Source organism: Cryptomeria japonica, chromosome 10 (assembly GCF_030272615.1).
Source record: "Cryptomeria japonica chromosome 10, Sugi_1.0, whole genome shotgun sequence".
Classification (NCBI taxonomy): domain Eukaryota; kingdom Viridiplantae; phylum Streptophyta; class Pinopsida; order Cupressales; family Cupressaceae; genus Cryptomeria; species Cryptomeria japonica.
Window position 1 is genome coordinate 465,010,631 of NC_081414.1, and position 22,293 is coordinate 465,032,923.

At 37.7% G+C, this 22,293-nt stretch overlaps 1 protein-coding gene across 11 annotated transcripts in view; it reads right to left on the minus strand.

The window, feature by feature from the left end:
* Nucleotides 1-2,480: 2,480 nt before the first annotated feature.
* Nucleotides 2,481-22,293, minus strand: part of LOC131858732 (uncharacterized) — a 177,484-nt gene continuing 157,671 nt past the window's right edge. For 9 of the 11 annotated variants that reach the window (XM_059212121.1, XM_059212122.1, XM_059212119.1 and 6 more), the window contains one exon: nt 2,481-2,957. In XM_059212121.1, the coding sequence (XP_059068104.1) occupies nt 2,770-2,957 (188 nt within the window). In that variant the 3' untranslated portion in view covers nt 2,481-2,769. The remainder of the gene's footprint in view (nt 2,958-22,293) is intronic. The other 2 variants (XM_059212123.1, XM_059212125.1) reach the window with 2 other exon arrangements.

The following is a 22,293-nucleotide window of genomic DNA, read 5'->3' on the forward strand; positions in this document are numbered from 1 at the left end:
GTTGGGTATATGGCAAAGGTAGGTTTGAGGAAGAAGCACCACCAAGGTTTCACTGCTCTCCTAGGGGAATCAAATTGGCTCCAAAGACACACCTAGAGATCATTGAAGGGATGGGAACTGTTGGCATTATAACAGACAAAGAGAGATTGTTGGCATTTCAATAAGGATATTGAGAAGGTTGTTGATGATCATGGATATAACTGATTAAGGATGTTTTATTGTCTTAATATTATTATTTTGTCATTGATGTCAAGAAATTGATTTTCCAATTCAGTATGATGTTGCCATATCTTGAGAAGTATGATTTGATGAGTATAAAGATGTTGGTAAAAGACACAGAAAGAATATGATAAATAAGGGGAGGAATAAGTTATTCAATGGGCAACTATTATCGAGTTAGACAATGATGAGATCATGATGTTTAGATTGTTTTGATATCATACATATGTTATTGATCGTAAGGTTAATACTACACTATGTTACCGAGCAAAGAACCTAGTCGGTAAACCCTAAGGAACCTAATCGGTAAACCCTAAGGTTATCGCTATCGGTTAATAAAGGCAGAATGTCTACCGAGTGAAGTTTAGTATTTACCGAGTTGCAACAGAGTGCATTAAATGATTACATGCATTATTTAATGAAGGAAGTTGATGAGCTAGCTATGATTAAATGATTGGTATGCCGTGAATGAAGTTTGTTAAAGAATCTATGGCAAAGGAAAATCGATAGGAAGATCTACAGCTCAGATTGAACCGCAATACCCTAGCACAAGTTCCAAGAAATGTATGCAAGTTCCAAGGCGGGGTAAAACGTTTTCAGATCGAAGGATACATTGAACCTGGTCAAAGTTTGAAAATCTGATGGCTATGATTGATCATGGGAAATGTGATCAAGGAGATTAAGCGGTTAGCTATTGTTTATAAATAAGGAACTGTTGATAAACAATGTATGCGAGCAAGTGTATGCACATGGATGCTACATAGTGATTACTGAACACAGAAGCTTGAAGACCTGTTTTGAATAACAAAGTATAGAGCCCAGCAGATGGACAAGATTAGTTCTATGTCTATATTGTATTGAGCAAATAAGAATCCGCTTTAGCATTTTAGATGTGAAGTTGTAGATAGATTTTTATTACTGTTATTTGTGAAGTGACAGAAAATCTCTTAACCGAGTGGACTTAACAGTCTTATTTGTAAAACCCTCTAACAAGGTGACATTCTGATTGAATGTTTGAAATCCTTTAACAAGGTCACTTCTAACAAGGTGAAAATCCTAACAGATCTGAGGGAAATCCCTTAACCGAGTCACATCTAGCAATGTGTTTGTAATCTTTAACAGGATTTGCTTTTAACCGAACATATTCTAGAAGAGTATATTTCTTAGTGGGTCCGAAATCCCACAATGGTTTTTCCCTATTTGGGTTTTCACGTTAAATCTAATGTTATGAGTGTTATGATGTTTATATGTTTTGGTTATATTACTGAAGTATATGTTACCGAGGTTGAATCTGTTGTTTTTATGGAAGATTAAGTTTGTATAATTCACCCCCCCGCTCTCATCTTATTAGCTTGGCATCTGTACTTATCTTTAAGTATCAGAACTATCAGGGAACAATCCACACTCGGTTGCCCAGATTTCTTCTCACAAAATTTTCATCCCTGCCATTTTGATTAACCCTAGCTTGAGCGAGCATTGCCCTTCGTTCTTTTCTGCCCCTAACAACCTGCCATCCATGGATATTTTGCCCTTTATAACCAAATCCAGAGTGTAGATTCTGAGGCCGCAATTTCCTCTTGGAGTTATCCAATGCAGAATGGAGGTTCCCATGATTTACCCCCAAGGCAAAAGGAGGATGACGACCCAAAATCTCAAATATATTTGCAATGTCCAACACTACTTTGAGCAAGATCTCTCGACTGAGCTTGACAGGAAGCCTTTCTCTGTTTTTCTGCAATTTTTTGCAAGTTGCGAGCCATGTTTTTTTTGGCTTAAGAGTTTTTTAAAGACATCCCATCCTAATTGAGTATATAATCTTGTTCATTAAAACACTATTTGATTGGATGAAATTTGAACATGAAATATTGTATGAGTCAGACATCATTATGAAGCTTTATCATCCATATTCATGATTAAAATTTTAAATATGTTATCTTATAGTATTTGAATTAGAATTATTATTATATTTAATCTTAAAATGTTAATATCTTTTTACTTTCATTTTATATAAATAGATATCTAATATCTACATGTGAATGAAATTGAACGTCTTAGACTAAGTAGCAAAAAAAAATGTGGATGATCTTTGTGTCTATACATTCAAATCTTCATTTTGGCTTTGTTGGATGTGAGACTACAATAGCTCAATAGATTACATCAAACATAGCGAGAGATATTAAAAAATAATTAATAATTCATCATATTTTTTATATTACATCTTAAAAAAATTAATTTTAAACTACTTGTATAATTACAAACAATTATCATAACACAATTTTATTTCATTTTAAAATTAAATGCTTTAAATAACTGTACAGTGATATATGATTTATTGTTTCTTGCATTTTCATTATCTTGATTATAACAACATAGACAATAGCACAGGGATACTCTTTTGGTTGTAATGAAGCTTGCTTTAATTTTGCGGCCACACTTCCAACATATACTAGGACTAGGAGATCAATGAGTCTCTACTGCTGCAACAATATGTTATTAACTACAATATATAATTTAAGGCAACTCAACGCTATACATTGATAATCATTACATTTATACTGGAAATTGCTCATGCCGAGATTCTGCAACACTCCTTACAGCTGCTTTGCCTTTGGAAGCAGCTAAACCAGCTAACTTTTTTATTAAACCAAAATCTCTAGTGGCCATTGCTGTTTTACTAAATATGGCATCAGACAAGACTACTGCTGAAACTCCCATTCTGATATACAAATTCATCGTCTCTGTAAAGAAAGCCAAGAATGAATTTATGAATATCTCAAATGCAAATGCGTAATTCACGGACCAACAAGTTTGCAGTCAAAGTAAACACTACATAATAAATCCATAGGATTGCTTCTGACCCTACAACGGATCTACACTGGGCATATGATAGAGACAAATGATACCAAATTCAAAGCATAGCGAGAATGACAAATCGGCCTGCAATATATAGCATGAAAAAGAAAATAATAATATTACAACCATTAAATTACTGACAGAACTTTGTAAATAATATGAAACAGAGCACATTTATCATAAAATTCTAGTCAAGGATAGAATCGTTTCAAACTTTCCGAAGTAGTCACTTTAAGTTAAGGGTTGAGTGGGAAAAGTACAAGACATTACAAACAGAATTAATCGACTTTTCGTTAAATGATTTGTGTAAAAGTCTATAAGTAGCTCCAGCATCTTGAATAATTAAAATTTTTCCGCTGGCTGTGTTTGAAATGAAATTTTTGGAATCCTAATAAGAGAAAGAAAGACATTGTGTTACAATGTCTACAATGGATCATATTAGATCAGTGTATCTGAAAAGTTCATCTAATTACGAATGGAGCAATAAAGGGTAGAAAAGAACCCTAGAAGCTGAAAACGGGAATGGGCCTAGATCTTAGCACAAGAATCAGAGGTACACTGAAGATGGGAAGAACCTAGAAACTGAATACAAGTGTACTTTAAATAGCCAAGCGAGGGGAGGACCCCATTTATAAGAAAAAGAAGCCAATGAAGATCAAAGATTAGTATGGGGGTAGAAAATTGCCCCACATGTATGTATCCATGCTGGAAGTACGAGTGTTTCCAAAACCATTATCAACCAGCACTACAGATGATCGATGTAAGATCTAATAATATTCATGGTAGAATCTCCCGAGCTAAGGGTTTTGATAGGGCAATTGTAGGAAGAACCAAGACTCTTCTGAGACCTCTCCTGACATACAATGCTGACGAATCTCCCCAAACTGGAGTTCAAACTTGTGATACATGCATATCTCAGAACTAGAAATCCCATGGTGAAAGAAATGTGGATTTACAAACATTGAAGAGACAAGTTGTTGAAGAGATGTAATGGAAATGTATCAAAAATCTCTTGCACTCTAAAAAGTAGGACATATCCCTTGGAAATATATGATTGAGAAGCAGGCTTCTAAAATGAGATATCAACCAATAATTGAATTCTACAATTAGTATATGTTGTAATGTTCAAGGTTCCTTTAAAAAAGAGTCGATACCTGAATAAAAAATGCTCAGAGATCTTCAAAATTAGCCTTAGTTTTATGAAGGTTGACTTCATGTTGGGAAATAATGCAAGAGTGAAGACGTCTAACTGTCTTTGCAAAATATCAGGTGAATGAGTAAGGCACCCGTCATAAACAAACAAGAACATAATGTTAAGAATATGATGCAGCATACAACCATTATCGAACACACCTATGTTGATCCCTTTACCAAACTTGCATGCTCTTTTCTTCAGTGTTCCACGGAAATGCGTTTCCCCCCTCCAAGCCCAAGTCCCCCCATCCCCGAAGCCCATCCCCGCGTCCCCCCATCTCCCCATCCCCAACGGCCGTGGAACACTGCTTTTCTTATTAAAATTTGTCACATTGGGAGAGTTAAGAGTGTTTTAAGTCACATACTTATTTGTTTGACTAATCAATAAGAACTTACTAAGCTAAACATACCAAACATTGTACGATCCAATTCAGTTCACTAACCTTTTAGCTCCTCATTGATAGGTTTTTGCAAAAACCTCAAATCAACGTGCTACATTCTTCCACTTCCTCTTTCATGGGCAACAACTCAAACCTGTTCCCATCGTTGGACCAATGACTGCACTTCTATTGAACAACCAATGTATTCCCAACATGTGGCATGTATCTATTGCTACCATATCAGACACTACATCATAGCAATTTCCAATATGGAGATTCACCCTACACTACTTATTCACAAGTACTTGATTACTTTTCTACGACCATGTAACCATTACCGATTTGGTGTGTGTTACATTCCAAACCCAACTTCTGCACCATCAACAATCAACTTGCAATAGTTACCTCATGATTTGTACTTAGTTACCACTACTGCATCATCAACAATCAACTTGCAATAGTTACCTCATGATTTGTACTTGATTCTAAAAGTACTTCTTTGTTGCCAAGGACCATCATTCTTCTTTGGTTTCAAAGACACTCTACACAAATTCAAATTCTTACCTTCCTCCACTTGAAAATATAAATAATGTTCGCCTTCTGCTTCAGCTACATGATCTATCATCTAGCCTCTTCTATTTTTCTTTCACCTTCCAGACATCTGAATGCCTTCTAGCCATACAAGCATTCTCTAGAATTTCCTTCAAGCTTTCAGCCACTACTTCTTGCTCTGTATCCTCATCCTCCATAAGAAAAATAGTGATCACCTCTGTGATTGTACCATGAAAAGCTTGATTCATCTTTTTCTTGTTTCCCAAATTCTCTGTCTTCCATCACTTTCCTTCCACCTCTATGGTCTCCGACTCTGTTCCACCTTGACTTCTTAACTTCTAATCTACCTTAAAAGTGCGTTTCTATTCTGCTTCTATAGATTGCACTTTAAGCGTACCAAATTAATCTTGAGTGGAAATCTTAAGGAAATTTATACACCTAGCAAATTTCTCTTCATCATCTTCTACATTACCTGCTGATACGGCTAACTAATAAAATATCTTGTTGCAATCCTTTGTAGCTTTGTGAACAAACCCAAATGATAATACAAAAGAAAAGAAATTCCCTACAACTTTCTAAACATCTTACTCTAAGTTTTATCTTATATTTTCTCTTTCTAGTACTTCCTAACTACATATGAACACACCAAAGAGATGCATGACCTTTCAACTTGGCATATGAAAACTTTACTCTCTTCAGGTCATCTATTTCCTCATAATCAAATTAATTTTAAAAATCTGTAATCCAATTTATCAAATCTTCAAGATCAACTTCTAGAAATTTAGGAGTATCAATCTTTGATGTACATTCCAGTTTAGAAATGGCATTGCTAATATTTATGATGGTGGGATGGTCAAGGGTTGGATAGGTTTTAGCATTCAATAAAAATTTTCTCCAAGCTTAGTGTCTTATAGGGTTGTACTTTGTATTCCTCACTCTTGTACAAGTTAAGGTTTTTATCTCATGTGAAGAACCCAACTAAATTTTTTGTGTTTTTGATAATTGTTCAATGAAATGACAGTTGAGGCAGCAATGCATAAACAGATTTTACATTTTACAAGAACAATAAAGGTTTACAGTATACTTTTCAGTGGTAACCAGGTTAGAAAGAATTCTGAATTTTACGATAAAATCATTAATTGACCAGCTATAAGTATTTGGTGATACCAATATATTGAACTAGAAATGAATATAAAATGCTGACCTTTAAACCTAATACAATGTGCTAGAAAAATTCTTGATATTATAATATTTGTTGCATATATTCTCCTTCATTCCCATAGGTTGGGTGGCCTCCTTAAAGAGCTAAAATTATTGAGGAGTCTTCACCTGTTTGCAGCGACCGCCTTGAAAATAAATCCCCTCCCTTCAATCACCACTCCTTATATTATAGTGCTTCCTTTTTGACGTCTCATGCCACCTCTTATGCTTTTGGAGGAGCAGCTGATGTAAGCAGCCAGCAAGGTATTGCTGCAGTGACCCTTTTTCCTCCACCTTCCCTCCACTTTAGACTCCTAAACCCCCACGTCACCTTCCACTTTGAGGATGCCACTTTTGATAGCAAGGCTAGGATTGTCGAATCCCACTAGCATTAGGAAACTCACCAATTATTTTCTTTTTACCTTTTAATCACTAAAAGGAGGTGCAGCTAGGTTGGCCCCACTGAATATCATTCCCAACTCCACTATTTCCATTTACATAGTTCCCACGCTCTCCTTAAATATATAGAGCAGCCTCACAAACTAAGAAGAGGTGCGCCCTAGTTTTGAGGATGCTACAGCTCATTTAGGGCTCATTACTCTCCCATAAAAAAACCATCTGGTTTCATAAATTGCTCCTGTAAATACGCTATTATTACACAGTTGAAATTGATAAATTTATGATACCTGAATAACACTCCAATTTTGAATATTTATTTGCTCTACAAATCCTTTTGATGTATCTTTGTAATCTCCAATATCAAACACACTTACGAATCCTAAATGAATCTACTAAAGAATTGGCTAGGAAGGATTTCATCCCTCAAACCTATTTCGCCATAGGTTTTTCATCCTAGCGTAGAAGAAAAACAATTGTTCACTCTCCAAACTGAAGTTTTTGAAATGAAAATGTCAAGAATACCCTTTCTGGTACAAGGAACCTATTACTCCGTGCAAATTTTGGTTTGTTCTTTAGTCTTTTATGTTGTCTTTCATGTTGTAATAAGTGGACCAACCATTTGGGACTTAATGAAGTCTAGGTTAATTTGTCCAAGCTTTTGTTGTGTTCAGGATGTTGATATCCTAGAAATATGTAATGTTGATGTTGTTCACAGGTGCACTACTCTAAAAATAGAGTCATCATGTAATAAGGGTGTAATGCAATGTTTTAGGTCTCCTAGAATGCATAGAGGGCCTTTGGAGCCTTGGAGTACACTTGAATGCAAGGTTGCATCCTAAGGATCAAAAAGATGTAAAATGCTAAGCAACATTTGCAACATTGCAAAAAGTTGCACTTTATGTTGTTGGCGGTGAAGAAGTTGGTTCTAACCAACTGAATCATGATGTTAAAAGCAAAAGACAACATCATTGTACAGGTTAGAAGAGTTTGGAATGCAGAGCAAGTTTTGTTTGTGAGGAAAAAAACCTTGTTTTGACACCGCTTTCACTGTTTTCCTTGTTTTTTGCTGTGTTGTACGGTCCAGTACGGACTTGTCAGAGGAACCTACCTGCAGGGCATGAAGGACTGGTGAATCTACTTTCCATCAAGGTAGATTTCAAGGTTTGATTGTGTCTAGTTGCAGAGATTCAAACCATTCTCTGTGAACTAGGTATAAAACCCTTGTAGGCTAGGGTTTAAGCAATAAATGGCTCTAACCTGAGAACCCACTGATGGCATCGGTTGAAATCCAGTGGAATGCTAGGTTAGGGTCTGTAAATATGTTTAGTGTAGGTTTTTTGGCTTTGCAGACCTTTTTGGTGGTTTTACAATGATACCCTAGGCTCACAGCTAGGAGTTGGTGAGACTAGGACAGCAGAAGATGTGCGTTTTCAGAGAACACATGGATTGGTAGAGAAAAAGTTGATACATGTTTGGAGACCCCATTGAATGCCCTTTAAGAATCCATGATTAGTTTGTGCAGAGGTTTTGACTAGTAAAGCTTTCTAAGGCCAAGTTTGCAAGTCACCCGAGTAGCCTTAAAACCCTTAAAAATAGGACAGTTCTAGAAACCTCATGTGTACGGAGAACCCAGATGCCATTCTGCAATAGTGTATGTAACTAGGAAAAGGGTACTCATAAATGTAATTTGTTTGGGGCCTTGTGTGGGTAGATGTGAACTTAAGCCCTAAAAACAATAAAAAGAGGCCTAATTGAATTAGGTCTGTTTGGAGCCCGATATAGACAAAGTGAGCTTGAGAAGGCTTGACAATGGGTTTAAAGGTGATCAAACCCTTAGAAGACACCAAAGACACTGTGTCAACTTCATTTACACTCATGGAACAAGTTTGTGATTAAAGATCCCTTGCAGAGGTTGTTGGAGCGTTGGGAAGGTGTGATAAGGATTGAGGTGGAATCCTCAATAGGAAGCGTTGTTGTAAAACATTTGTGGCTATACCTTGGAGGCAAGCTAAAGTGGATTAATTCTTGGAGGTCTAACTACCAGTACCCTTACCAAGTACCATTGTATGGGCTTGAGGAGTTAGAAGGTTGGAGAGAACAAGAAAGACAACTAGGTGACTAAGAGTAACTCCAAGAATCTCTGCATCACTTTCCCTTCTCAATTCTCCTTTTTATAGGCAATAATAGGGCTCTCAAAGCTAAGGAATGGATTCAGGAAAGTCAAGACATCCTTAAGACACTTAAGGATAATATTTAAAGTGCCCCAAATCAACAGAAGATATATGCAGATAGGCACAAAGTTGAGAGAATTTTTGAGGTGGGTGACATGGTTTTCTTGCACCTTCACCCTATAGGTAGTCTTCCTTGAAAAAGAGTGAGTGGGGTAGAGAAGTTGAATCCTCGCTTCTATGGCCGTTACAAGATTATTCAAAGAGTGGGAGAAGTAGTTTATGAACTTGAGCTGCTGAAGAACAAAAGGATTCATAATGTGTTCCATATTTCATGCCTTGAAAAGGCACCAGGATAGCATATATCAACGTCACTTGAGCTTCCACCATTGGATGAGAAGGGAAAATTGGTTCTAGTTACTGAGGAGATTCTGGATGCAGGGAGAGGAGATTGAGAGGCAAAGTGATTAAGGAGTATCTAATTAGATGGAGAGACTTGCCCATTGAGGATGCCACATGGGAAGGTGAACAGATTTTTCGGCATCCTAATCTTCAATTGCTTGAGGGCAAGCAATTTTGAGAAGGGAAAAATGTAATGTCCGCTTCCATGGAGTGGCCCAGGACATCACTTAGCCCATTTTATTCCCATAGGCTAGGGTCTAGCAATAAGGGAATAGTTTAAATTAGAGAAACAGGACTCGCCTGGACTCGCCCAGACTCGGCGAGTCCGAGTCCGAGTCAGGCCTGCCGAGTCCCAGGGGCTCGGACTCGGACTCGTTCGAGTTTGGCGAGTAAACTCGCCAGACTCGCCGAGTTGGCGAGTTTGGCCCAAACTCGCCAAACTCGGCGAGTCCCGAGCCCTAGACTCGGCCGACGTTGGCATAAGTTAAAACACAAAAAAAAATTAGTTTGCAAAGTTTTTTAAATCCATTTTTTAATGTTAATTGTCTTCTAGCCCTAAAAGTGACTTTCATTTCATTCACTTGCAAAAAAAGGAAGAGTAAAGTGAGTTGGGAAGAAAAACGAGGGTGCATAGAAGAAAAACCAGCAAGGAGGAAGCTCAAGTTTTCTTCAATTTGTCACATTGGAGTTGCATTGTGTTTCGATTTGGTGCATCAAGAGTTGGATAGGAAGAGTTTGCAGCTCATTTCAAGCTTGTTGTAAGAGGTAAGATTGTTTTTTTGACCATTATTTTGTTTCTTGTATGCAAAAATTCCATTTTCTATTCATTTATTTTGAAAGTTTTACATTTTCTTGTATGCAAGATCTTTTGTATGTTTGTAATTTGTATGTAGCATGTAGTATGTAGTTGTACTATGTAGGGTTGTATGTAGGGTTTGTAAATTTTTTTTTTTTAAAAGTAGGGTTTGACAAACCCTACAATTTTTTTTTTAAAATTTTACAAACCCTACTTTAGTTTTTTTGAATGTATGTATTAATTTTATTTTATATTTGTAATGTTTTATTGCAGCAAACTTCACTTTATTATTTGCCTCAACTTCAAGTTTCCCAAAACTATCCTAAAATGTCTACTTCAGCTTCTAGACCCGCCATTAGAAAGGACCTTGCTTGGAAATATCATGAGGATTTTCTAGGGCAAGGAAAGGGGCAAACAAAATGTATGTTTTGCAAAACAATATTCCATGGAGGTATATATAGGCTGAAATACCATATTGCTGGTGTGCGTGGACATGATGCCGAACCATGCCTAAAAGCAGTCCCTGAGGCCGTACGTGATTGTTATGTAATGGTTGAGGAGATTGAAAGAAAAAAGAAACAAAAGGAGGATCGAGCGGCCATTGGGAGAGAGACATTTTTAGGAAGAGGGACACAGTTAGGTTGTGTTGGAGGCCCTTCTTCCTTACCTCCATATCGTCCCACTCAGTTTGCTACTGTTGGTGCTTCCGTTTCTGCTTCTGCTTCTATAAGTGGCAGTGGCACCGCCACTTCTCATGCTCCTACTTGTTGGTTGAAAATTTTGTACACTTGGGGGAAATATACAAAATTGTGGTTACAACCACAGCACACGAGTAAAAACTCTCCTAATTAAGGGAAGGCTCCCCCTATCTAACTAAAACTGAAATAAAACAGGATGGGACAGTAGTCTTCCTTCTTTCTTTAAGAAAGACAATATCCTTTTCTCTTCACAGAAAAGGATAGCGATTGAAAATGAACAGCAGTAACTACTCTTAAGTGAAATGAGAGAAAGGAAATGAAGTTTCCTGAAAGCGCAAAGACTTCCGTCACTTCCTTCGGGACGGGACAGCAATATCAAGCTCAAAGACTTGACTATTGGAAGTCCTATCTACCCTTTGCTATACTAAATTTTACAACGAATAAAAGACAACAGCTCAAAGACTGGAATAATTTATTCTTTTAACACAAAGACAAGAACTAATGCAAGCTCAAAGACTTGCTGCTATTTCTTATCAAACAGTAATTTTTCCTCAAGAATAGACGCAAGCTCAAAGACTTGCCGCTCCTTCTAGAGATTTTCCTATTTTAATTAATCTTCTTTACTAGCAGCTCAAAGACTTCAAATCAGATTGGACTAAGCTCCTTTAGAAACACTTTGCATAGAAGAAATAAAAAGATTCAAACTCAAACATGTAGCTCAAAGACTCAAAACTTGAGTAATCCTTCTTTCTTATTCTTCAAAACCTTCAATTCACATACATAAGCTCAAAGACTTCTTGCTATAAATTTGACAGAGTTTTTGCTTGCTTTCCAAAAGATATATTTACAATGGACCTCTCAAGAATTTATAGAAGAGGAGTCTCGAGAAAAAGGTGGGAGGATCCTAACTAACTTGAGAGATTCTCTCAACCACCAAGACTCATTCAATAAATAACTGAGACTTCATTAATTAACTAAGAGTTACTCTAACTAACTAAGACTTATTCCAACTACAGTCCTAATCGGACACGACTTGTAGTTGCCTTACAAGTAATTACAAAAGTACAAGTAATGTGTAACTTGTATTTTACAAAAATTACTTTTACATGTAACTTGTCAAAACGAAATTACAACTAAAAATTACAAAAGAGGGAAAATTCAACTAAGTGTTGAAAAACACTTAAGTTGCCTTTTGTGAAGACACGAATCTTTGAAATTTTCTGATGCTCACTTGTAGTTCCTCGGGATTCGGTTCATGGGTGTTCTTAGCAACAACCATAGTCTTCACAATAGTGTCGTGACAGCGGAGGAGCGCAGAATTGTCTTTATCCAGGATAGACTGGATATCATGCAAAAAGGCTTGGTGTTTAATCAATGCTTGAATTGAAGCTGCCGAGAATTGTTCGCTCCTCCATTCATTATGAATCCTCATTTGTAAATCAGCAAGAACTTCTTCTTCTGGAATCAGCTCTCCATCCTGACTTACTATATTGTATGAGGCCCTTTCACAATGTGAGACAATACCTCGATAGACTTCATCCCGGAATCTCCTTGCATCACTGATCTCCTCAATGAGGGATTTAAGAACAAGGGTTTTGTTTTCCATGAGTTCCTCAAATTCCAAGTACATGACTCTGGAAGAGATGATGGCGTGCTCCTGCAGAATACTCAGCTGTTGTTGGGGCATAGTACGCCAGATTGCCAGACTTTTCTCAACACTTTCTAGATTCTTTTTGAAAGTGTTAGAAGTCTGATCCAGTTTCTCCTCAATGGTTTCCAACTTAGACATTATTTGAAAAATGTCTTTTACCACTTGCACACATTGATCATGAAGCTGATCAACCCAGGAATCCAGTGCTTGTACTTTCTGAGCAGCTCTTTCCACTCCACGAATCGATTCTTGGGAACCAGAAGAACCTATACAGTTACTCCCTTCAGCAGCAGGTTTTGTGATTTTATGGATGGCTGCCATGAACTGTCGGTTCTCTTCTTCTAGCTTGTCTTTCTTTGCAATAAGATCGTCACACGTTTGCACTAGTGAAGCAACAGAAAACTGAGCATCATGTTTAATGACCTCATGTGTTTGCTTGCCCAATTCTACCCTTGTAACCTTATAATCACCAGCTGGCATTTCATCAAGTGGTTTATCTGTAATAGGTTCCACAATTTCAGCTACTTTCATCTTGTTGCTATCAACAGTTACCCTAGAGATAGTCTTTGCCTTCTTAGCAACTTTTGATCTGGACTGTTTGAGTTGCTGGTAATCAAAGGCATCAGGTGAGATCTCCTGCTTCTTTCTTTTCGGGGTGAAAGAACTAAGCCATGGAGGCAAAGTCATCAACTCACTTCCAGTAGCAGCCGTAGGCAAAGGAGAAGTAGTTTCTGTTTGAATTACCGTGGTCACCCTGGGAGGAATATCTGTTTGAATAGCGACCACGGTTTGCTCAGTTACCAATGGGCATGAAGATTGTCTCATGAATTCTTCAAAACCAGAAGTGGAAGTATCAATTTCTGATAACTAAATGCAAGTGGGATTATCTTCAGGAACTTTCAACACACTTTCTCGTTGTTGATCAGGAGAAGGCTCGTATGCTGAAATGGGAACTGCATTCTGAGGAGACTCATCAATGAGCAGATCAGGAGGAGAAAGAGGCGTCTCAATGGAAACTGGAGGAATGACCTCATTAGGCATGTCTGAAACTGGAGACTTAGGCGCATCATCAGATTGCTGCCCCTCTTCTGGATTATCCAGATTGATCACCCGAACATGGAACCGTGATTTCTCCTTCCCACGAGTAGTTGTCTCCTCAGGAGGAAGCACTACTGCACGACTAACTCGTAACTTGATCCTTGTGCCTGAAGATGAAGCACCCTCCTTATTATCAATCTGAATCTCAGACTTCCGTCCAAGAGGCCCTGGAGAATCATCTTCTTTACCAACATTGATTTTGATAAGTCTAACAGCATTACTTTTCAGCCATGCGTTAGTGTTGGCCAAGATAGGCTGAAATCTGTCAAGGATGGAGACGCACTCCTTGTGTGACCATTGGATCAAAGGAAGTGGAGCTTCCTCAACCCTTCGTGAAGTGTATTCAGGATCAAGTATATGCCCGTCATCGATCATCCCTTGTGGGATATCTGCCAAGTTCAAGTCAACAATTTGCTCAACAGTGAGCCTGCAATAATCCTTCTTCAGAACTTCGGCTTCTGTGCGGAGATCTGCCCAGATGTCTTCAATGCGATGAACATGCACAAAGGATTTCTTGATCTTCTTCTTCATACTTCTATAATCAAAATCAGCTCTAGGTTTGAACCTCTTAAGCTTGATTTCCTGCAATTCAACCTCCATGGCCTTAGCCTTCACAGATGTGACAAGGGAGTATCGACCAATTTTCAATGGATTTGTGCTGGAGATCCCCATCCCAACCTTGTGTCTAGCAGACTGAAGAGTATGAATAGCCATAATCTGTCTTCCCAACTCCATAAGAATTATCTTATCGGTTGGATATCTTGGAAGCATTTATGGTTGTCCATCATAGCACCCAATCCTTATGTAGGTGAAGGTGGGAAATTGCAGGAATAAACACCCATCCTCAGACACCTTGACCCATGCCTCATCTGATACTCTTTTATTTCTGAGATCCATGTCAAACTGACACATGAAATATCCAAAGAATGCATCTTGGACTCTTCTGAAATGCAGTCTGCTAGGTTTCAAAGGCAACTGGTCATAATATTCCCAAACTGGTATAAGCGAGCGATCACCCTTGGTAGAAAGACCTGGAAAGTGTCTAAGTGACGCTGCTAAATATACCAAATAAGAATTCATGAAGGTGGTCATAGTGGTAGGAACTGCTGCAAGTTGTTCGCACAAAGCATCGCTGATGATTTCACCCCATGAAATGTGATGCGACTGCCGTATGAACATGATGAATTGATACATCCACGGCTCAAAGACATTGGAGTGCTCAAGGCCCAACATTCTGCTGAGAAGAGTGATGGTGTCTCCTATCTCCCACTTGAAATCACAAGGGTACAACTTTGCCCATCTTGAGAAGGAAGGACGTGGCTCTTGAATCCACCTATTGATGTGTCGCTTGCAATCTTTTTCCCTTTTCACATAATACTCTGCTGCACTTTCTTTGGTGATTTCCATATAAACAGGTGCAGGAGGTGTTTTGAAGACCTTCTCGATTGTATCCGCATCAAGACGAATTATAGCTTCACCATCATTATTTTTAATGACTCTTGACTCTTTGTCAAAATGATGGGCGCATGCGAGAACAAATTCAGGTTCTAGGGCAGCCACTGGGAAAGAAGATGCATGATGGATATGGCTGTCCAACAGCCGCTGCAAGTTGTTATCCTGTGGATCTTCTACCCTGTGAATGAATTCTGCCATATCAACGTGCCCTATTTCTGTGTCCCTGATGCGATCCAATGGAGAAGATACCTGGGAAGGTGTAACCTCATTCTGGTATTTGTCATATTTGTATTTCATTTTCTTTGGAGTTGGCGATGCCGGCAAATCTGACATTGATTGTGAACCTGGAATGCTCTGATGAAGACTTAAAAGAGTTAAAGCCACATCATAATCAGCTGCAAATATCATTCTTTCTTTTTCAAATGGGTAAAACTTTGATCTCTAAATTTCAAGGTTTTGTGAGAGGAAGAGGGGAGATATGTAGAAATGGGAAAATCTTGACTTTGACCAATTTCGGATCTTGGGAGAATTTTCGCAAGTATACAAGTTGGAAAGTACATACATGCAATCGGGGTTTTAAAACCCGAATACACGTACACTTGTAAATTCGAAAATGGAGAAATGGACGAAAAATGGGATTTTGACTTGCGGGAAATGATGGAAATGGAAAGTACGGATATGGAGAACGCGAATGGATAGAAACGGGAATATCCGGGAAAGTCATTTTCATGAAAATGGGAAGATCTTTTCAACATGTAATCCGGTTTTTAGAACCCGAATTTGCAAGGGAGGTGTATTTCACACTTTATAAGGTTGGAATTTTAACCAAAAATGATTAAAATCCTTAACCGTAGGGGAAGAACAAGAATTTCCAGCGAACTTGTAATCGAGATTAAAAATCCCGAATACAAGTTTAAGATGGATTTTTAGGAAGAATAATGCGATTCAACAATTGCATTTCAAAGGGGAAGATTTCTTTCATGAAAACCAATTTTTAGGGGAAGAACATCACATGCCAAAAATGCAACTAATAACGAAAAATGAAGAAAACAAGAAAATAATAAAAAGAAGAGAAGAAAGGAAGAACATACCTTTATTAAAAATGCAAAATGTTTCTCCAACAATGCAATACTTCTTGAGATGAAGAAGCAAAACCGGACTATCAAACCCTTAACACGTTTTTTGTAAAAATGCCCCAAATATGGCAGCAATCTTAAACTTGGAGGAGCAAAATGCCAATGAAAGTGTGCATTTCAAGTTTATTGGAGCAAAACGCCTTAGGCATTTGTTGGAGCAATGACGCCTTAGGCATTTGTTGGAGCAATGACGCCAAAGGTATTTGTTGGAGGCAATGACGCCAAAGTTTTAAAAACGCGGCCAAAGAGAATCACGTTTTTGCAAAAAACGTGGTATTCAATGCACCATTAATGGATCATTAAATGTCTTGAAACCTATCCCATACTCCACGCCTAAGTGGGAGAGGGCAAAACGCCTTAGGAGATTGCAGGTTTATGGAGTGAAAAACGCCCAAAATGTGGATTGGATAAACCACGTTTTTGCTGATTTAGCTCCAAAAACCAGTAATAACAAACTCTAAATGGCGAAAAGTGTGTTTGAAAATGCTTGAGAATAGGATAGAATCCTAAACGCCTTGCATCTCTAGCAAATCTCCCCAAAAAATCGCTTTGACATCTTCAACAAATCCATTTTCCTTGCAAATCGGGTTTTAGGAGACAAACAACAAGTTCGATTTACCCAAAAACATGCAAATCGGGTTTTAAGGAGAAAATGACAAGTTTTATTTTCACTTTTTCCATTTACAAGCCAAAATCGGGTTTTAAAATACAAATGACAAGTTTAATTTATCACTTTTTCACTCATCAAGCCAAAATCGGGTTTTTTTGGACAAATGACAAGTTTAAAATTTTCAAAAATGCACTTCTATGTCAAAATCGGGTTTTAAAAGACAAACTGCAAGTTTAAAAATACTTGTAAAAGGGAAATAAAATCCCTACAACAAGTTAAAAACACTTGCACATATGTAATGGGGATTTAAAATCCCTATTACATGCGAAAACCATTAAAGTAGGGGTTTTTTGAACAAACTGCAAGTTTACTTGCAGTTGAGCCAAAAAACCCCTATTTTAACTAAAAATGACCAAAAAACAATAAAAAGATAAAAACATTTAAAGGGGAAACTTAAAATAAATTACAAGTGACATATTTGAAACAAAAGTGCACATGTAATTGATCAAAAATTCCCCTACAAAGACCAAAACAATGAATATCATTAAAACTTGCAGTTTGAAGAAAATTCTCCACCTGCAGTCTGGGTTTTAAAACCCGAAATTGAAGGAAAGGCATAGCAAACGAACCCAGAATTGGACGAAATTCGAAACGTAGTTCGAGAATGGACTGAGGATCAAGCCAGTCCAAGGATTAGTTGAAATTCTGCCTTGGGAAGCATGCCATAGAGTAAAAATTTCAATTTTTTCATAAAAATTTCACTGTAGTGGTCCTTCATTTTTGAAAACAAAAATGAGGACAACACTACCACTAGTAGTTGTAGTGGGAATGTTACCATTGGACCTAGGATTCGTAAATCTAAGTTGGATTCCTTCTTTGTGCCTCGCACTACTCCTGGGTCCCAACCGTCGCTTGAGGGCATGGATTGGAACAAGGAGGTCCATGATGCTGCTAAAATGGCAGTTGGCAGGTTTTGGAGCTACAACTGTATTCCATTCTTTGTAGCTAGGTGAATGTTTTACTAACTTTTATGTTTGATAACTTTGATTTTTTTAATTTTTATACTTAACTTATCTCATTGAATTTTTATACTTAACTTATCTCATTGAGTTTCTTTGCGACAGGTCTCCTTATTGGCAACAAATGGTTGATGCCATTACCATATGCGGGGCGGGGTTCAAAGCCCCTAGTGAGAGTGATTTGAGGGGACCCATTTTGTCTCAAATGGTGGATGATGTGAAAAAGGATTTAGATGAACAACGCCACATATGGAGCACTAAAGGTTGCACCATCATGACTGATGGTTGGATGGATAGGAGAAATAGAACTCTCCTTAATTTTCTTGTTTCTTCCGCAGGTGATTGATTAATTTTAGTTTCATATAGTCTTTAATTTTTTATTTTTTATCTAATGGTTTATTGAATGATCATTGACCTAGCTTTATTTTTTTATTTCAGGGGGCACCGTTTTCATCAAGTCCATTGATGCCTCCACCCGTTGCAAGAATGCCACCTACCTATGTGAGCAGATAGAGGAGGTGATTGAAGATGTGGGTGAGGAGAACGTGGTACAGGTGGTGATTGACAATGCAGCAAATTATGTTGCTGCGGGTAAACTTTTGATTACAAACTAATTTTGTTTGCAAATTAATTACTATCTTGTAGTTTGTACCTCCATTAATTACAATTTACAATGCAACAAATTATGTTGCTACAGGTAGACTATTGATGGAGAGGCACCCATCTATAGTTTGGACTCCATGTGCTGCTCATTGCATTGACCTCATGTTGGAGGATATTGGAAAAATCCCATGGGTCAAGAGATGTGTAGAAAGGGCAAGAAATGTCTGCAAATTTGTATATAATCATTCATGGGTGTTGGCTCTTATGAGACAATACATAGAGCAGAAGGAGTTGCATCGTCCAGGAATCACAAGATTTGCCACAAACTTCCTCACATTGCAGTCCATGCTTAGGTCTAAGTCTGCCTTGAGATGTATGATTGTTGGTGAGGAGTGGTCTTCCTCATCCTATGCTACCACCCCTGCAGGGATAGAGATGGCAGACTGCATTTTTGATGAGCAAGGCTTTTGGGTCCCTTGTGATGAGATAGTGAAGGTAATTTTTTTATAAATTCTACAATTTAATTTCATGTTTTATAACTTATTATATGTATTCTCTTATTTGCTCATTTTTCTAAATTACACAATATTTTCAATTTTGCAGTTTGTTAAGCCCTTGGTGGTTTTGTTGCGAGTTGCGGATGGGATAAGCTCGCAATGGGCTATATATATGAGGGCATGGATAGGGCGAAGGAGGCCATCAGATTCGTCTATGGAGCAGATGAGAGCAAGTATGGTCCCATTTGGGAGATCATTGATAGGAGATGGCATCATCAGCTTCATAGGCCCATCCATGCGGCAGCCTATTATCTGAATCCGGCATTTCGTTTTATCCCTTCTTTCAAGGCTGATGCGGAGGTCCTTAATGGGCTATATGCAATCATGGAGAAGATGGGACCTGCTGGTACTTCTCAGATAGACCTTTTTTGAGAGCTACAGATGTTCTCAGATGCACAAGGGGAGACCTTCTCTCGTCCTGTCGCCAAAGACAATAGGACAACTATGATGCCAGGTAAAAATAAATTGTTAGGCTTAATTTTAGTTTTATTCAATACTATATTGTAACTTGTTAAATGAGTTCATGAGTGAGACTGATTTTATTTATTTTTCTCATTTCAAACTCAGATCATTGGTGGAACTTTTTTGGCCCAGAGACACCAAATATTCAGAAGTTGGCCATTCGCATCTTGAGCCAACCATGCAGCGCATCAGGTTGTGAGCGCAATTGGAGTATGTTTGAGCACATACACTCCAAGAGGCGCAATAGATTATCTATGGAGAAGATAAATGATCTCGTCTTTGTTCACTACAACCTCTGCCTGAGAATGAGAAAGAATGCAACAGTTGACATGTCTCCTATCATTCTAGATGAGGTTGATCTTGAAGCAGAGTGGGCCAATGAGAATCAGACAGCTCCTGGGACTCCTACAGCTGTATTTAGTGATGATGACATTGATTGGATCGACCAGGTAGATATAGAGGCTGAGGCTGTAGCCATGGTAGAGGAGGAGCAAAGAGCACGAGCAGAGACAGGAAATACTGAGACTCAGAGTGACACAGCTGTTCCTGATGTTGGTGAGCATGACACAGTCGTTCCTGATGTTGGTGAGCATGGCATGGTGTCACGGGGAGCGACTATGGCTGCTGAATCATCCAGGACCTACTTTAAACGCCTTCGCAAGGGGCCAAGGTGAGAGGGTGCACGGCCCTCTGAGCCATAGGCTTGTACACTTGTAGTTGTATTTAGTATTTACTATTTACCTTTGGTATTTGTATAAAACATTTGATGATGATGATATGATGACATGGATTTTTTATTCCATGAGTTTTGTAATATTGTATACATTTGACAATATTTATATATCTATGTTTGTTATTTTCTTCAGCTACAATTTGCGTTTATGCTTATGTGATTGATGTATACTTGTGTATGTAATCAAATGAGCCGAGTTTAATGATGTTTTTGTGTCTTTAAGGTGTATTCAATAAAGGGTGTTTGAAACAAGTTTTAAATCTTTAAAAATCTCTAAATTTCTTGAGTTTTTCACTTTCCCGAGTCCAGTCGAGTCTGGAGCCAAGACTGGAGCCGAGTCTGACGCCGAGTCCTGAGTCCGAGTCTGAGTCCCGTTTCTTTGGTTTAAATTAATTATTTAATATTATTCAATAAAGTACATATATGGGTAATGTTATTTAATTTAATTTAATAAAGTGACGTAGGTGAAATATTAAGTCACTTTACTATTTGGACTTTAATGAAGTATTTAGGCACGAATTGAAAGGTTTTCAAGAATGTTCCTTGGGATGTTATAAAAGAGCACTGTGGAGCTCATTTTATTTGTGCTTGGATTATTTCTTTTAATTTGTAATTTGGAGAGCTTCCTGAGGAGCTACAAACCGTAGGATGAAAATCATAAGGGATACTAGTTTCGGTAGTTCAAGGTTCTACCCTAGCTGGTGTTGGAGAAAAAACACAGATTTTTCACTGCACTTCAACAATAGGATTTTGAAATTTGTGAAACTTTTTAAAAAGGCAAATTTCAGATTTTATTTCTTTGGAGAGTCACAAGGAAGAGATATTGGATGCCATTATTTTCTCTTCCTGGCTGGGTGCTTAAGAAGTTAAAAAAATCATTTGAAAATGGGATGCCACGTATTGAGGAATGCTTATAACTTTCGGACAAGGATACCTTGGACGACATGGTGAAGGAAGATTTGGTTACTGTGATTGGGTATTAAGCTTTGTGGTGGCGTATGAAGACTCTAGAGTGGTGATTTATTCCTTATGCTGGTTGCTCAACACTATATACTGCTGGATGTTAAGGCAAGATTGATTGAAGGTTTGAAGAAGCAAGAAATCATCATTCTAGCAACCCATTTCTCCTTTGTTCCAGACGTGGTACACCTTCATGCTAGCTGTGGGGCTTTTACATATAAAAAATTTGTTATTTTTCAGGCTGTAAGTATTATGGTCTGAACATTAAGTATTTTATACCAGGAAAGGAGGTGATTGAAAGGTTGCTGAGCAGTAGCAGGCTCGTGTGGACTGTGGTCACTCATATTTTCTGATAAAGACTGCTATTTGAAGGTTTGCAGATTATAGAAGATATTCTGGGATCATAACTTGTCTGAAAATCAAGTCTATACTGGATGGTTGGAGGTCCTCGTGGTTAAACCAAATCCCTAGACTGCTGTATCTGTTGACACAGGAAATCAGTTTGATATCTCTGTAAATTTGTAGCAGAAATCTAAATAAAGAGATTTACTGTTATTTCTGTTATGCAAGTTATTTGTTCTTTGTATGTTTATGATTTTGTATGCAAAGAATTTACAATATAAACATGCCCAAACAATTATCATACTCATTGCAAAAATTAGAAACTATAAAAACCATTGGTCTGATATTTCCGATAAGAAAGAAAAGCAAGAAAATTTGGGTCAGTTTTGGATTTGGGATTTTAAATGTTACTAGGAAGTTAATGAGTGTAAGGATATCAACTAGTTATATAAAGATAATGAAAGGTCCTATGTTTTTACATCAAGTGTCAAATACTATAATCCCATTGATGAACATTGCCAAACACTCCACAAAAAAAACCTAATATTAAAACATCGGAGTTTGAATTGTACCTATTGTTCTTAAAGAATGTTGCATAAAGGAGAAACTGCCATCTTAAAAGTTCATAAAGGTGTAGAAATTTTACCTAGGAAAGAGACATTCAAGGTTCCACAAATTTCTATTGTATATTAGGCTTATCTCTCAGGATACTAAAAATTGTGGACCACAAATATGCATGTCATATTACTTTATTCTCATCTCTAAGTAACTACAGCACTGTTATGTTTTGAATACTTACAGCTTAC